Source organism: Macaca nemestrina, chromosome 2, assembly GCF_043159975.1.
Source record: "Macaca nemestrina isolate mMacNem1 chromosome 2, mMacNem.hap1, whole genome shotgun sequence".
Classification (NCBI taxonomy): domain Eukaryota; kingdom Metazoa; phylum Chordata; class Mammalia; order Primates; family Cercopithecidae; genus Macaca; species Macaca nemestrina.
This window is the reverse complement of record NC_092126.1, coordinates 31,830,459-31,848,644: the sequence shown is the minus strand read 5'-3', so window position 1 is coordinate 31,848,644 and position 18,186 is coordinate 31,830,459. Positions and strand designations below refer to the sequence as shown.

General features: G+C 43.7%; 1 protein-coding gene across 2 annotated transcripts in view; it reads left to right on the top strand.

Annotated features, from left to right (window-relative positions):
* LOC105490415 (polypeptide N-acetylgalactosaminyltransferase 15) overlaps nucleotides 1-16,046 on the top strand; it is a 52,093-nt gene extending 36,047 nt beyond the window's left edge. The window contains exons 7-10 of one of the 2 annotated variants that reach the window (XM_024795604.2): nucleotides 3,588-3,719; nucleotides 4,114-4,218; nucleotides 6,823-6,966; nucleotides 15,951-16,046. In XM_024795604.2, the coding sequence (XP_024651372.1) occupies nucleotides 3,588-3,719; nucleotides 4,114-4,218; nucleotides 6,823-6,966; nucleotides 15,951-16,031 (462 nt within the window). In that variant the 3' untranslated portion in view covers nucleotides 16,032-16,046. Of the gene's footprint in view, nucleotides 1-3,587; nucleotides 3,720-4,113; nucleotides 4,219-6,822; nucleotides 6,967-11,528; nucleotides 13,910-15,950 lie in introns of those variants that run through there. The other variant, XM_011756003.2, reaches the window with a different exon arrangement.
* Nucleotides 16,047-18,186: the final 2,140 nt, after the last annotated feature.

Below are 18,186 nucleotides of genomic sequence, written 5' to 3'. Positions count from 1 at the left end.
CAGCCTGGCGACAGAGCGAGACTCTGAAAGAAGAAGAAAGAAGAAAGAAAGAAAGAGAGAGAGAGAGAGAGAGAAAGAAAGAAAGGAAGGAAAGAATGAAGGAAGGAAGGAAGAGGAGGAGGAGGAGGAGGAGGAGGAGGAGGAGGAGGAGGAGGAAGGGGCTCAACAAATGTTCCACAAACTTACAAGCTCAAAAAGGGCAGGAAGAGTATTCTGCTGACCTTGAAATCTCCAATGCCTAGTTAAATTCCATGCACATAGTAGGTGCTCCATAAACATTTATTGGTGGAATGGATGGATGGCAAAAAGATTTATAAACCTGAGATCAACCTTTGGCTCTTGTTATCAGTGGTGAATCTATATGGGTCTGCAGCAACCTCAATTCTTGCCTTCTCAGAAGAAAGAATTCAACCGAGGGGCGTAAGGCAGAATGAGAGACCAAAGCAAGTTTTAAAGCAGGAGTGAAAGTTTATTAAAAAGTTTACCAGGAGTTCAAGATCAGCCTGGGCAACATAGTGAAACCTTGTGTCTACAAAAAACTACAAAAATTAGCTGGGCGTGGTGGTGTGCACCTGTAGTACCAGCTACTCGGGAGGCTGAGGTGGAAGGATGGCTTGAGCTAGGGAGGTGGAGTTTGCAGTGAGCTGATATCGCCCCATTGCACTTTAGCCTGGGAGCCAGAGCAAGACCCTGTCTCGGGAAAGAAAAAAAAAGGAAAAGTTTAGGGCAAGAACGAAAGGAAGTAAAGTACATTTGGAACAGGGCCAAGTGGGCGACTTCATAGATCAAGTGTGCGGTTTGATCTTTGACTTGGGGTCTTATACACTGGCATGCTTCTGGGGGCTTGTGTCCCTTCTTCCCTGATTCTTCCCCTGGAGGGCTGTCCACATGTGCAGTGGCCTGTTAGCACTTGGGAGGGGAGCATGTGCAGTGCGTTTACTGAAATTGTTCGCATGCGCCCTTGGGGCGTTACCACTTGCACATTCCCGGAGGAAGGTCATATACCAGTAAAACGCCACCATTTTACCTCTTAGTGCACAAGCTTGAGCCCACTTGCCCAACTCCTGAGATCGTATCGGGAAGCTGATCACCAAGTTCAGGTTTCTCTGTGGAGAGACTGCCGTTCTCTGGTGCCAGCTGCAACTAATTATTGGTTTAGAAAGACAGTTAACAGCTGCCTGACCAACACCTGGTGTCGGCCTGACATCCCTGGAGGTTGGGGGCTTGGGGACAATCCTCCCCTGCCCTGCTTATGTCTGACTAGCTACCTGATATACCACTCTGACCTGTTAGAAGCTATTGACCCTGGGAAAGTCATTTAACCTGTAAGAACTCACTAACTGTTGTGAGTATACTATCAAATGAAATGTGAAAGAGTGCTTTGGAGAATAAATGCTAGGCTTACTTTCATCAAGTCTACAGGTGAGGTACCTTTTTCTTCTTATATCCATTTGGGTGTCCATTCTCTGAATCACAGATGTCCATTTTGTTCATTTGATGACTTCTGCAAGGAGAATGGTATCTTTACTGGTTAGTGAGAAGACCTTTAGCAGAGGGCTCCTTTTATTTCTCTCTCTTTTGAACATTTCCATGAATTCATGCTTTGGAAATGTCCTATCACTTACTTTGATTTCAAAGTTTCAGTGACATTCCTGCCTCCCTGAAGGTATTTGATAGCATGCATTTACTTTAAATTTAAATAACCAAAAGTTAATTTTGCCCTAAAGATTTCTATTTCTCCATCCACCCCAAAATCCCCACAAGGATTTTGAGATACAGAAATCCTGGGCACCCGAAAGACAAGGCCAGACGTTTGCAGCTCGGGGCGTGGACATTTCCTTGTTTTCTCTTCTGTTAGACATAATCTACAGAAGGGAAAGTTCGTTGTCAGCCTGCCCCTCATTCAAGGTCAAAGATTGGGTAGATTTATCAGTTTATGTCTTTATCAAGAAAAGTAAAGGTGATAGAACTCACATGAAGAAATGTTTCTGTTTTGGTAGCAAAGTCCAACTCTGGGAAAGATGTAGGGAGGTTTCAAATAAACGCAAAGAATGCCAAGAAGCCATCAAGAAACTTATGCTAATTCACTGAGAGGAAAAAGTAATGGATCCCCTTGGTTTCATGGTGGGTAAATACACCGAGTAAACAAGAAATTCCTGACTTAGAGAAGTTTTTCTCAAACTTTGTGTGAAAAAGACTCACCAGGAGAAATGGTTAAAATGCAGATTCCAGGGCCTCCACCCCAAACAACTGTATCGTTTCTGGGGCAGGGCCCAGGAATCTACATTTTTAACAAGCTCCATGGGCATTCCTCAGGCAGATGCTCAGGGAATCACACTTTGAGAAGTGTCTAGAGAGAATTTCAGTACAACAGACTTACCACATTCCCAGCTGAGGTCTAAAAGAGAGAGAAAACAAAACCAAACCAAGCGCACTTCACACAGCCTGGTTGACCGTGTCTTACTGTCAGATTAGAGGCCATCAAATGGGAACTCTGACATGGCCAGCTTGCTTCCTCTCCCCATGCCAAGAAAGGGTTCTCTCTTTTTTTGTCTGTGGTCATTCCAACCCATCCTTGTCACCTCTCTCTTCCCTAAAAGTATCCATGATTTGGTACGAAACTTTTGGGTACAGTTCTTTGTATCATTAATATAGCCAAAAACATTAATTTGTACTAGTGTTAAGGATTTGCCTTGATCTCCATCCTAGGACAATTGTATCATAAAGGAGAATCTCAAACAGAGGGGATAGTGTAGCCCAACGGAGTGATTCATTAATGGTACCCAGAGGTGAAGAAAGATACACTTGCCTTGCCCCAACCCCTAGCCCATGATTTCCCAGCTAACTTCATCTCAGTTGCCTATGGGTCAGTTCCTGACTCCAAGAGGCCCATTGTGGTTTCTCCTTACACCAACCTAGGTGCAAAGTCCCCAATTTTGCCAATTTCTGCAGAAAAATCATTAAAGCACAGATATCATAGTCTCTCTCTCTCTCTTTTTTTTTTTTTTTTTTTTTTTGAGGAGTCTTGCTCTGTTGCCCAGACTGGAGTGCAGTGGCACAATCTTGGCTCACTGTAGCCTCTGCCTCCTGGATTCAAGTGATTTCTCCTGTCTTAGCCTCCCGAGTAGCTAGGATTACAGGCATGTGCCACCACACCTGGCTAATTTTTTTTTATTTTTAGTAGAGATAGGGTTTCACCATGTTGGCCAGGCTGGTCTTGAACTCCTGACCTCCAGTGATCCACCAGCCTCTGCCTCCCAAAATGCTGGAGGAGTGAGCCACCACTCCTGGCTTATCATAGTCTTTATAGACTGGAGATTTTGAGGGAGTATGGGAAGGGGCTGATATCACTTACAGTCTTGCTGGTTCCACAGCTCTCTGTAGGGAAGATCTGTGCTATTCTGTCCCTTCCAGACCTTCTTCTCCCAACACATGACCCTCCCCACTGCAGCCCTGGAGAACTGTGGTCTTGGCCCCTTCCTTCTGTCCTGATCCTTCAGCTTCTTCCCAGCCACTCCATCCCCAACCATGTGAATTCTGGGCAAGACAAGCTTTCATCATCCTGCTTGTGTCTTTCTCCTCCCCAGGCTGAGAAGCCAGACTGTATGGAACGCTTGCAGCTGCAAAGGAGACTGAGTTGTCGGACATTCCACTGGTTTCTGGCTAATGTCTACCCTGAGCTGTACCCATCTGAACCCAGGCCCAGGTTCTCTGGAAAGGCAAGGCGTGACCCAGGGAAGATGGGGAGGGAGAGGGAAGCTTCCCAAGACAACAACTAGATGTTCAGCTGTTCCATGTCCCTGGTCAACCATTCACAGTTTAGCAGGGCCTCAGAGGCCTTGGGTCCATCCTGTGCCTCCATGCTAGTCTGAAGAAGGTGGCTGGGTTTTGCTCCATTACCCACCCCAAAGCACCTCCTTCAAGAGGCCTGTCCCTTCGGGTCAGTGGCTTCAACTTGACCACACCCATTGTTGTGGCCTGAACAATGTACCTTGGGCTGTATACACTCCAGAGAATACAGCAAAGGAATGCTGCCTGACCGAGGGTGCCTGACCGAGGGTGGAATTTGGAATTCACTCCTGTGTGGAGTGAATCCCACGTGTCCACTTTCAGCTCCACAACACTGGACTTGGGCTCTGTGCAGACTGCCAAGCAGAAGGGAACGTCCTGGACTGTCCCATGGTGTTGGCTCCTTGCAGTGACAGCCGGCAGCAACAGGTGAGTAGTCAGACTTCTCAGGATGAATCATAGCCCAAGAAGACTTGAAAGTGGGTGACATTTTTCTGGGATGCCCCCTACTTTCCTTTGAGATGTCTTCTTTCTGTGGTCCCATGTCCCTGGACTGCCATGGTCCCTCACTATAATGACCCATCACAGCTCTCCTCACCTCACCTCCATCTGTAAGCACAGACATAGGCCATTGTCAGAAAATAAAAGCATCTTAGTTAAATGGAAATGGAGAGGCTGTTTGGCCAAACTTTTCATTTGACAGATGAGAAAACTGAGGCTTAGGGTCACTAGCCCAGGGATTGCAAACTCAGAAGCCTTCAAGGTTCAGGCAGGGTTCCATTGTCCGAGGACTGAAGAAGGTAATCGTATCAAGATAAGGATCCAGAGGCAACAGGGTCATTCCAGTCTCCAGCACCATTTGGTCATTAGGAAGGTCTCCTTATATCTTAGGAGTAATACTTCTCTTCAAAATTTTCATCATGGAGTAACTGCCCAAAGTGGTAGAAATCCTCCACCGACGCTAGCTGTGGGCTGGTAGGTCCACTTCTTTTCACAACTGGATGACAACCTAGAAAGCCTAGCTTGTCCCCAAGTCTCTCTCTTTTCAGGCTGTGATAGGGACTTTTAAGTTATCACATCCCAAAGGCCCCTAATAAAAACGAACATCAAATATAATTTCCTGGAGATATTCACTGGATGAGAATCAAAGATCCTGGGGGCAAAAGACAGCATCTCTCTGAGGGTCTGTGGTCCAGCCCTGCACGGAAGGCTGGCTGAGGCTGGGCTTGGCAGTGTAGGCCCCGGGTTCCTGGGGGCAGGCTGTGGGCCTATGGAACATGTGGGAGGGAGATGCTCAGGATCCATCCGGCCTCCTTTGGCTCTGCCCTTTACCAGTCTCCTAGGACATATAGGCATTCACACCTGGCACAAGGGATACAGACATAAACATCAAGTGCTGAGTGAGGAAGCCACATGGTAGGGTGAAATTTGTTCTAGCTTTGCAGTCAGGCATAGCTTGGTTTGAATCTGAGCTCCCTCATTTTCTAGCTGTGTGATCCTGGCAGGCTTCTTTAAATCTTGGTTTCCTCACCTGCAATTAAGAATAATGCAGCCTCTACAGAGATTATTTTGGGTTTGAAAAAGAAGAATTAAAAAAAAATAAAGAAACGAAAGAATGATACAGCCTCCTTCATGCAAAAGGAATATTAGCTTTCTCGTTCTTTTTTTTTTTTTTTTAAATAGTAAGGACTTTAGGATCCTGCAATATTGTAAACTAGATAAGATGAAAGCCCTTCCCTATAAACACCTAGATAAGATATGCTGGATAAAAAAATATGAAACACCCTTTTTCATGAATAAATGAGTTTGCAAGAAAGAAAGGGAAACCTCTAGGGGTCAAAAAACAAGAGGCAACTGAAAGTAGAGGAATTGGACATGGGCGAAGCTGCCCTACCAAGTGTGAGGGGATGGTTACTGCCAGCCTCAGGAATCTACAGCTGTTGGCTCCATGCAAGGGAAAAGTGATGAGAGCCCGCCTTAGCCCATGAGAGTTGAGAAGTCAGAAATGAAACTCCCATAGCAAGCCAGCTTTAACCTTCAAAGGGTAACCTGTCCTTGAAAAGTTTGACTAGAAATATCCACCCCCTGCCACAGGAAAATGGCAAGAAGCTTGCCCCTACAGGGGCTTTGAGTAGGAAACAAATTACTCTCCCCTGAGAATTTTTAACCACAAGCTTGCATCTAATATGGGCTTAGGTTCACATGTGTACTAATTGTGTAGTTTGGGAATCATCAAGCAGGATAAACTATCTAATTGCAGGGCCCAGTGCAAGATGACAATGTAGTCTTTAATTTGACAATTATTAAGAATTTTAAGACAGTGACAGCAGAGCATTAAATCAAATTTATTAAACCAAGAGTATTAAACCCATCTAAGCATGAGGCCCCATGTGACTGCACAGGTCACATGCCCGTGAAGCTGATCCTGTCTGTAAGCCATAAAATTAATGTAAAAATAAGTTCAGGCTGCATCTGACAGAAACGAACACAAAATAGTCTTTCCAGGACGTGCCTTCCAATTAATGTTCACAGGATCCTCACAGTTAAAGCCCCTCTCAAAGTTGTACACAATCCAATACTACAAAACACTGGAGGAGACAATAACCATGAGTGAGAGCCAGCAGATACAACAAACTGCAGGAAAATTAGTTTCAGGAGCAGGTCAGGGCTCTCCAGAAAGACATCAACCTGGGCTTCAGAGAGGTTCCTCATCTGTGCTTTCAACAGTATACTAACCAAACACACAGTACTTTTTATGGCCTCACCTATGATACAGTAAATAAAGTAACAGAGAAACATGCCAGAATGTGTAAATATGAATGTGAGAGCAGCTGGAATATGGGGACTTCAGAGGCTACGACTAGTCTAGCAGCATGTTTTTGGACTTGACCATGAGATGTGATCTTGCTGACCCCAATAGAATCTGAAGATTGCCCCTAGACCTCAGCTGTATAGTGGGTTCTTCTTACCTCCTCTACAGCTTTGGAGAGGATCTCTTTCTAGTTGCGCTAACAACCATTGCTTCTGTCACAGTACCTGCAGCACACCAGCAGGAAGGAGATTTACTTTGGCAGGCCACAGCACCTGTGCTTCGCTGTCAGGCAGGAGCAGGTGATTCTTCAGAACTGCACAGAGGAAGGCCTGGCCATCCACCAGCAGCGCTGGGACTTCCAGGAGGTGAGTGATCTGTTCAGAAAGAGCCTGGTAGTGCTGCTGGTCAGAAGGAACTGCTGGTTGGCACTGCATCCTGGGCTGTTCCAAGAGGTCAGGTATTATGGACCTTTGCCTCTGCTTTTGAACTTAGTGGCTGGGCAGTGAGGCCTCAGCGGGAGGAAAAGGCAACCCAGCAGCAAAGTTGGGCCACTGGCATCTTCATGTGTAATGATTTGCCAGGTCTCTGTGTAGCTCTGATGCTAGTCATTGCAGAGAGAGGGATCCGCCTCTTTTTGAAGTGTATTGGCTCAGTTCACAAGTAGGATGGTGAGGCATGTTACAAGGAGCGTTCAGCCACCTTGGTGGTGTGGTTTTAGGAGCAATTCAAAGTCCCTCCACCACTAAGAAACTTTAGATATAGATGTAGATGTAAATATATAGATATATAGATACCACTTTCTTCCTTTTAATGTAAATTCCACTGTAAGTATTTCATCATTTTCATAAAATTTTGACCCCTATTATCCTGGGGGAAAGAAACTATAGATCCTTTCCAGAAGTTAGGGAGGAAATAGGAGGAATGTCAGTACTTAGGGAGAGTGGGCAGGTCCCATATACAGAATCGGGATCGGAAGATGACAATATCAACACTGTGTCCATACACAGCTTTTTCTCCACTTCCAATTCTTCCTGAAATGAGTTGGGGTATTAACATACAAACAAATAAATACACATCTTTTAAAAATTTATTTTCTTCAACTTCTGCTGGGGAATAAAAAGGATAAAATGACTAAGCAGAATCCTGTGCATTGGTACTCTTAAAGCAGACTGTGAAAGAAGAAAATCGTATGATAGAAAACTTAAGCTAAATTCACAAGAAGCACTTGAGAACAAAGCAGTTGGGGCTTTGGTGACCAACTGAAGGCAGGACTCAATGGGCCCATACATACTCAAAGTCTTTTTTTTTTTTTTTTTTTTTTTGAGACAGAGTCTCACTCTGTTACCCAGGCTGGAGTGCAGTGGTGTGATCCTGGCTCACTGCAGCCTCTGCCTCCCAGGTTCAAGCAATTCTTGTGCCTCAGCCTCCTGAATAGCTAGGATTGCAGGTGTGAGCCACTGCGCCTGGCTACTTTTTATATTTTTAGTAGAGACAGGGTTTTGCCATGTTGTCCAGGTTGGTCTCGAACTCCTGACCTCAGGTGATCCGCCCACCTCGGCCTCACAAAGTGCTGGGATTACAGGTGTGAGCCACTGTGCCTGGCCTCAAAGAAGTTTTATAAGGCAAGTTAAGGTCCTTTCTAAATGATCATAAAGGATTTTTCTAAGCAAGTCCTATGAATAAGATACACTTTAGAAACAGCATTTAAAAATAACAAGTAAAAGATTAGGGAGTAAGATACACCCAGCATATTTCAGACATTAATAAATAATACTTTTAAAAGTCATTATCATTCAGCCAGCAAAAGGAATGAGGTACTATTCATGCTGGCACTGCTTACAATAGCCAAGAAGTGAAAGCAACCCAGGTGTCCATCATAGATGAAGAGATAACAAAATGTGGCATACACATATTATTCAGCCTTAAAAAGGAAGAAAATCCCATCACCTGCTACAACATGGGCATATCTTGAGGACATTATGCTGGTGAAATAAACCCATCACAAAAGAACAAAAACTACGATTCCATTTATGTAAGATATCTAAAGTAGTCAAATTAATAGAAACAGAAAGTAAAATAATGGTTACCAGGGGCAGGTAGAGGAGGAGAAAAAGGGAATTTGTTTATTAATGGTTATAGAGTTCCAGTTTTACAAGATGAAAAAGTTCTGGATATCTGTTTCACAACAATGTGAATATATTTAACACTACTGTATTAGGCCATTCTTTTTTTTCTTTTTAAGATGGAGTTTCGCTCTTGTTGCCCAGGCTAGAGTGCAATGGCAGGATCTCGGCTCACTGCAACCTCCGCCTCCCAGGTTCAAGCGATTCTCCTGCCTTACCCTCCCGAGTAGCTGCAATTAGAGGTGCCTGCCACTACACCCAGCTAATTTTGTATTTTTAGTAGAGACAGGGTTTCACCATGTTGGCCAGGCTGGTCTCGAACTCCCGACATCGGGTGATCTGCCCACCTCGGCCTCCCAGAGTGCTGGGATTACAAGGGTGAGCCACTGCACCAGGCCTATCAGGCCATTCTTGCATTGCTATAAAGAAATACTAGAGACTGGGTGATTTATAAGAAAAGAGATTTAATTGGCTCATGGTTCTGCAGGCTGTATAGGAAGCATAGTGGCATCTGCTTCTGGGGAGGCCTCAGAGAGCTTTTACTCTCTGAGTAAAAGAGAGTAGATGAAGTGGGAGCAGGCATATCACATGGTGAAAGCAGGAACAAGAGAAAGAGAGTGGAGGAGGGGGTGCCACACACTTTTAAATGACCAGATCCTCAAGAACTGACTATCATGAAGACAGCACCAAGCCATGAGGGATCTGTCCCCATGATCCAAACATCTCCCACCAAGCCCCACCTCCAGCGCTGGGAATTACAATTCAACATGAGAGTTAGGTGGGGACCAACATCCAAACTACATCAACTACTAAACTTTACAGTTAAAAATGCCTCAGATGGTAAAAGTTTTGCTATGTGTTTTTATCACAATTTTTTTAAAAAAAGAGGCCAGGTGCAATGGCTCACGCCTGTAATCCCAGCACTTTGGGAGGCCGAGGCAGGCGGATCACGAGGTCAGGAGTTCGAGACCAGCCTGGCCAATACGGTGAAACCCCATTTGTACTAAAAATACAAAAACTAGCCAGGTGTGGTGGTGCGCACCTGTAGTCCCAGCTACTTGGGAGGATGAGGCCGGAGAATCACTTGAACCCAGGAGGCAGAGGTTGCAGTGAGCCAAGATCGTGCCACTGAACTCTAGCCTGGGTGACAGAGAGAGACTCTGTCTCAAAATAAATAAATAAAATAAAAATAAAAAAAGAAAGAAAAAGTTTTGTGGTACAACATGGATGTACCTTAAAAATATTACACACAGTGCCAAACACTTTGGGAGGCCAAGGTAGGCAGATCACTTGAGGTCAGGAGTTCAAGACCAGCCTGGCCAATATGGTGAAAACCCATCTCTACTAAAACTACAAAAAATTAATCAGACGTGATGGCACGTGCCTGTAATCCCAGCTAAATGGGAGGCTGCGGGAGGAGAATCGCTTGAACCTGGGAGATGGAGGTTGCAATGAGACGAGATCAAGCCTCTGTACTCCCGCCTGGGCAACAGAGCGAGACTCCATCTTGGAAAACAAAATTACGCAAAGTGAAAGAAGCCAGTTACAAAAGGCCACATTTATATAGTACCATTTATATGAAATGTCCAGAATAAGAAAATGCATAAATATAGAAAGTAGATTAATGATTAGTTGCTGGGAGGAGGGAGGAGTGGGGAGTGACTGCTGATGGGTAGTGGGTTTCTTTTTACAATGATGAAAATATTCTGGAATTAGATAGGAATGAAGGTTGCACAACTTTGTGAATATACTAAAACCCACCAACTTGTGTACTTTAAAGGGGTAGTATTATGATCTCTATACTAGTCTGTTCTCACACTGCTATAAAGACATACCTGAGACTGGGTAATTTATGAAGAAAAGAGGCTTAATTGACTCACAGTTCTAAAGGCCATACAGGAAGCATGCTGAGGAGGCCTCAGGAAACTTACAATCATGGCAGAAGGTGAAGAGGAAGCCCCGTCCTCACATGGCGGAGCAGGGGAGGGAGAGAGCGAAGGAGGAGGTGCTACACACTTCCAAACAGCCAGATTGTGTGAGAACTCTATCAACAGAACAGCAAGGGGGAAGTCTGCCCCCGTGATTCAATCATCTCCCACCAGGCCCCTCTTCCAACACTGGGAATTACGATTCAGCGTGAGATTTGGGTGGGGACACAGAACCAAACCGTATCAATCTCAAAAATGAATAAATGAAGGATGAATACATAAATAGCCATTTTCAGCATTACTGGTTAAGGTTGTTTAACTTTTCATAAGGAAATTAACTTCTTCTTGAAAAGGAGAAGCTTGGATTCAATATTAAATCTGGTGATTTTGAGCAGGGCATAGCCATGGTCTTCTGAACATGGCTGGTTTAGGCCTTCGGTATATCCTAGAGGTCCTACTACTACGGCCTGGTAACAACAGTGCCCAACTGCAGGGTTAACAGACGGTAAAGTGGATTAAATTGTTTTGAAAGCAGAAATTTACAACTACAGTGATGACAACGAATGTCACAAATATAGCATAAAGACTGAACATGCTCTGGGAATTATACTAACCAGAACTTTCTAAGAAATGATGCAATTACACAACCACGATAAAGATAATTGGATTAGTTACCCCTAAGGTTTTGAGTGACATCCAAATTTTAGGGCTACCTAATTTATATTTTATGTTAATCAAAATACCACAATTCCTTTCCAGGCCAGTTCTCACCATCTGTTATTCTCTTAATGATTAGCGCAAATCTTAAAAATATTCTCTTTTGCTGACTGATTGTGGGGGACTGGTTTTCTTTTCCTTTTTCTTTTCTCCTTTTAGAATGGGATGATTGTCCACATTCTTTCTGGGAAATGCATGGAAGCTGTGGTGCAAGAAAGCAATAAAGATTTGTACCTGCGTCCGTGTGATGGAAAAGCCCGCCAGCAGTGGCGATTTGACCAGGTCAATGCTGTGGATGAACGATGAATGTCAGTGTCAGAGGAAAAGAGAATTTTGGCCATCACAGTTCAGCTCCAAGGGAACTTAAAGAGCTTATATATTTCATGAAGCTGATCCTTTTGTGTTTGTGCTCCTGGTGTTAGGAGAGAAAAAAGCTCTGTGAAAGAATATAGGAAGTTTCCCCTTTTCACACCTTATTTCATTGTCTGCTGGCTGCTTTTTTTAAAAAAAAAAAAAGTTGATCCATTATACTGTTGTCTTCATCACTGGGAAATGATTATTACATAGTACAGAAGATTCTTTGTTTTTCTCCACTGAGCACTTAACAATTGCTTTCTCTCTGGCCTGGACATTATCTGGCAGCACCTCCAGGATACATAAATCCAATGGATCAATTTATTTGTCTTCAAATGGCCTTAACTTGGACTGTCTGTTTGGCCAACCATGGAAATTAAAGAGTGAAGCAGATGTAATGGCCTGACATTCCAAAAACTCTGAATTGGGTTTATTAGCACAAATGTTGTGTTCATTTGTTGAGCCGTATCTCAAAGGAAGGAAAGGAAGCTGCAGAGAGGAGGTTTAGGATTGGAGAGAAGATGCGAGAGCACTTTGTCCCAATTCGCCAGCTCAACCCAGCAGCTAAAAGGCATCAAGAGACCTGGGAAAAGACATTTTCATGTTAATGAGAATTTCCCCCATTATGGAGAATTTCCTTCCTACTGAGACTCCACTTCTATTCCCCCTGCCCTAGCTCTTCTCTAACTTGGTTAACCATAACCATAACCAGATTCCCTTGCAATCAATTTCTCTTTAGTCGTTGGTGTTGGAAGTATCAGCACAATTTGAGCATTCCCGTTAACAAAGGTGTTCACAGTTGAGAAACTCTCCTGCCGGGCGCGGTGGCACATGCCTGTAATCCCAGCACTTTGGGAGGCCGAGGTGGGCGGATCACCTGATGTCAGGGGTTTGAGACCAACCTGGTCAACATGGCAAAACCTTGTCTTTACTAAAAATACAAAAATTAGCCGGGCATGGTGGTGCATGCCTGTAATCCCAGCTACTTGGGAGGCTGAGGCAGGAGAATCGCTTGAACTCAGGAGGCAGAGGTTGCAGTGAGCTGAGATCGTGCCACTGCACTCCAACCTGGGTGACAGAGTGAGACTCCATCTCAAAAAAGAAAAAGAGAAACTCTCCTGATGCCCTGTTACAGGGTTTGCACTGACTGGAGCAGAAACAGCAACCTTTCTAAAAAAGCAAACCTCCCTGGGAGGAAAATGCCAGAGCCTGAGCCAAAATTCTTATGACAGGTAACATTTGGGTGTTAATGTCCATGAGAGCTGACAGGGCCATCTCTGAGCCCGTATAACTATCTGGAACCCCCAAATGTGTCCACAGGTTGAATGTCCATGAGTATGGGAAGAACACGGCTCATCTGGAGCTCAGCTGAGACTAGTAAGAGCTAAATGACTTTCCTTGCTATGACTTGGCTTACCTAGTTCAGTCATAAGAGCTGCTGAATGGGATGGGTTCTGCTGTTTAATAAACACCATTCATATTCATTTTTTCCCAGATGGAGTTACCTACCTTTCCACATGGTCAGCTTAGAAATATTCCCCTAAAGTAGCTAATCTCCTTTGGGCTGTCTCAGAACACAGTATCCTTCAAATAAGAAGAACTGAGCGGGAAGAGCAGTGTTTCCAAACAATACCTATCATAACGTATTCATTGTCTACCTGCTTAGTCAAGGATTCACTGCATTTCTCCTTCCTCAGAGCACACTCTGGACCTGTGCTGTCTAATATGGTAGCCACTAACCAAATGTGGCCATTTTAATGTAAATCCATTAAAATCAAAGAAAATTTAAAACTCAATTCCTCAACTGGACTGGCCACATTTCAAATGCTCACTACCCACCTGTGGCTAGGGTCTACTGTATTGATGAGCACGGATATAGAACATTTCATCATCACAAACAGTTCTGTTGGAGCAATCTAGGTAGATTCATTATCCCGTCTAGAGAAGAGACTTTAGCCACTGTCTTCTTGCTTCAGACTCATCTATATTTAAAACAAGTTTCCTTAAATCCTGAGACTGAGACGGAGCTAAAAATTCTCAGATGGCAACCGTGTAAAGGGTATTAGTGATTGAAGAAGAAAATTTTTTAAAGACCTCTGTTTTTTAAATGAACTTTATTATTGGCATTGTGGGTCTTTGAAGTTGCTGGGATAAATTAATATAATTAAATAAAAGGCTGAATTCAATTGTGTAAGTTGTATTTGGTGGTAATTAACAAAAGGACCCAGATGGCTTATTGCCTAATTGGTTGAACAAAGCAAGAATGTGGTGTTTCTTGCTTCCTTAACCAGCTCCATGATTTATTACTTTATTACAGAAGTGGCTGTCAACTCAGTCCCTGGCTGGTACTTACAGACCCTTAATTTAAATAAAACACATGCCTCCATTTAGTTCTAAAAGGACCTTCTCCTTTAGTGTAACCAAGTGTTCAAATTCTCTTCTTCTCTATGAACTCAGCATTCATTTTATCCATAATGGTCAATTTGAAAGTAGAGAAACTTGTCAGTGGAGAGATCTGATTCCCAAGAGATTGGTTTCACTTGTCTACCTGAATTTTGTCATTGGATTTTGTTGTTTGTTTTTCAAGATTGAATTTTGTTACCACCCCCACCAAGTTCATCATCATTATTAACTATCCCATTGAGGAGAACAGAGAGAAGTGTCCAGCCAGCAGTCTAGAGTCCCACACTCCTTATGCTATATTACAACAGTAAGAGCAGATATCCTCCCTGGAGGGGGCCTGACCTGTTTCCTCTTTGGTCTCAATGCCATAGATCCCACTGGAAAAGTCAGAATTCCAAATAACATAGACGTGGTGATTGAAAAGTCCTCAGTGACAATAATGATGGCACCACTGCAGCAGAACTTGACATTTTAGAGGTCAGGTTATCGTGCTTATTGTGAGGGGCTTCAATTTTTCTACTGAAAGGCTATGAAAAAGCCAGTTGGACACCAAGTGATCTGTGACCAGTCACCAAATTTGGACAAACAAAATGCAAACAAGTTGCATTTTAAAAAAGCATTAAAAAAAAACCCAACAAGGATAGTGTACATAATATGTAGAGTTGTGCAAACATTGTGCAAAACATTGGTACGGGCTGCCTTGCTGGGCACAACTCTACTTATTATGTAAACTATTTATGTTGTTCTTTAGAAGTTCTTTTAAAAGTGCAAATTGTCTGTGATCACTTTTGGGCAAAGCCCAAAGCACCTACAAGTCCTGCCCCAATTATTCAAATACCTCGATTTGGGCATATTTCAAATGATATATCAAGCACAATAACCGAGGAGGTGCTATTTCCAGGATTCTAGACCCCTCTACCATTCCTGTACTAATAGTCCCTCCATTGGATAAAGCAAATGTGGCACATATACACCATGGAATACTATGCAGCCATAAAAAAGAATGAGTTCATGTCTTTGCAGGGACATGGAGGAAGCTGGAAACCATCATTCTCAGCAAACTAACACAGGAACAGAAAATCAAACATCACATGTTCTCACTCATAAGTGGGAATTGGACAATGAGAACACTTGGACATAGGGAGGGGAACATCACACCGGGGGCTGTCGAGGGGTGGGGGGCAAGGGAAGGGGGAGCATTAGGACAAATACCTAATGCATGCGGGGCTTAAAACCTAGATAACAGGTTGATCGGTTGATAGGTGCAGCAAATGACCATGGCACATGTATTTCTATGTAACAAACTTGCACGTTCTGCACATGTATTCCAGAACTTAAAGTAAAATAAATAATAATAATAATAATAGTCCCTCCAATCTCAAATCTTCTTTCCAGTTTCAACTCCTTCTTATATGAAATGTGCCCTTTGGATATGGCAGTGTGTCCTAAGCATTGTTTTAATATTATGAGGATCTTTGCTGGAGTAGCAGTTCTTTCCACGGGTATGGGATGTTTATATTTTTTCATCACTGAAGGTTCTACATAATACCAGTACACTAAGTTACCACCACACAGAAACAGCTTGCCTGATGGTTTGGCTTAAAAAAAGAATCAGCAGAATCACCATGATGACTTTACCCCTGGGGTGATAGTTTACAAGCTCAGTCCAAAGAGACCAGATTCATGTTTGAAAATTAAAGTTCCCTAACAATTCCCAAACTGTTCAGCTAGCTCATAGTCAATGGACATTCCAGTACCTGTGACAAATGCTGAAATGATACAATCCTTCCTTTCTCTGTCCCTCCCTCTCTCCCTCTCTCTCAGGATGAGAACAAGGCCAACTCTGCGGCTGCTGAAGCTTATCAAAGGCCTTTAACTTTTCAGCAAAGTGTGACCAGAGGGTAGGACATCATTTGCTTCATTCAGAGATCCTCAAGAAGGCGCTGCTGATCACTCTCCCCTAGGCACAGGTCAAGGGTGGCATTGTTTAATGTCTTATTTAAATAAGATCCAGGAAAACCTGAGCTGCTATCTTTAAAGTCATAACTTTCCCAGATGCACCAATGCAGAAGCTGTTCAGATGGGGTGAAAGGCGAGCACCTAATTAGATTATCCAAAATTCTCCAAAACTCTCCAAAATTCTCCACCCCAAACCATATGGCTATAGTGGGAGCTGCCTTGTTCCCACCATAAGATGGCCCCTCCTCCCAGCTGAACATCTGACTCAGGTTGGGCCAATCAGCACATTCCTCAGTAATTTTATTATTGAGACTAAGAAATCAGTCTCTCTACCAGTGACTTAAGAGAGAATGTGAGGCTGAGCGTGGTGGCTCATGCCTTTAATCCCAGCACTTTGGGAGGCCAAGACAGGAGGATCACTTGAGCCCAGGAGTTTGAAGTCAGGCTGAGCAACATAGTAAGACCCCATCTTTACAAAAAACAAAACCAGAACAAAAATTAGCCAGTCTCATAGCCTCGCCTCAAAATAAATAAATAGATAATTTTTTTTTTTTTTTAAAGAGAAGTAATGTGAGAATGTTGAGCTCTCAGCACGCTTGTTTTCTGTATATGGCCCTATGAAGCAGATAAATCCAGCCTAGAGAGTGAATTAGAGACAGCTGTGGGGGTGCAAACAAATATAAAATAGGAGCAGAGGCAAGGGTGGGACAGAGCACCTTGATAGTATTTGATCCGCTGGCTCCACTTTGTTCCCCAGACCTTGATAGATCCCTGTCCCTGGAGTGTGTGAGACAACCCGAAATGTTTTTGTTTAATTCAGTGTTCCTCAAATTTTCCTGTGCTCACAAATCACATAGGGACTGTGTTAAAGTGCAGATTCTGATTTGGTAGGTCCGTGTGGGGCCTGAGATTCTGCATTCCTGCAAGCTCCTAGGTAATGCTGATGCTGCTGGCCAGAGACCACTGTCTGAGTAGCAACAATTCCAGTAGTTTTCTGGGTTTTTCTAAATTGTTACTTAGAGCTCAGACAATCTTCACTGGATGAGTTCTTGGACTGTGCTTTGCTTCTAACAGATCTCTTTTTAAAGCCACATGGTAGGATGATTTGATCCTATGTTTTACAGGATAATGCTTTTTTTTGTTTTGTTTTGTTTTGTTTTTGATACGGAGTCTGGCTGTGTCACCCAGGCTGGAGTGCAGTGGCACTATCTCAACTCACTGCAACCTCCGCCTCCCGGGTTCAAGCGATTCTCCTGCCTCAGCCTCCCTAGTAACTGGGATCACAGGCGTGCATCACCACACCTGGCTAATTTTTGTGTTTTTAGTGGAGATGGGGTTTCACCATGTTGGCCAGTCTGGTCTCGAACTCCTGACCTCAGGTGATCCACCCACTCAGCCTCCCAAAGTAGATTACAGGCATGAGCCACCACGCCCAGCCAGGATAATGTATCTTGTTCAATGTAATAACAACCATTGTTAATTCATTTTCCTCTTTTCCCTCAGCATTCTTCCTCTTTCCCATTCTGTCCACTAGTTCTGCTTTTTTGACCAGGGAAGTTTTTTAACCTTTTTTTGTTGTTCTTGCTATTTGTGGGCATGTTGTCCCTTCCTCACTTTCTTTATCTTGCCCCAACTTCCCTCTACTTCTCATCTTTGAGCAAACCTGCTTTTCCAGCACCAGGTTCTTGTGGTAATTTTTATTTCACTCTTACTTTTCCTCTATCTGGGCCTCCATGTCCTTCCACCACCAGTTTCAACTGACCAATCTTGATGGAGCGAACAGCATCAGTTTCTCCAAAGGATTTTTAGAACACTGAGCAAATAAATTAATAGCTCAGATTTTCAGCTCTTTTCAGTGGCAGCTCTTCTCCTCAGGGAATCCATAGTGCGGGGGTACAGAAATGCCATTTAATATGGATTTGGAACAATAGGGATACTGGGAGTGCTGCTAATACTGATGGGAATATGGCCCTCATCTTGAGGAGGCAGCTGGGGCTCTGGCAGGCAGATCACCCTATACAGTGGATTTTCATAGAGGCAACTATAGGGGACTCCCTGGAGATGGGCCAGGACTTGTGGCCTCTGAAAATAGCCACATCTA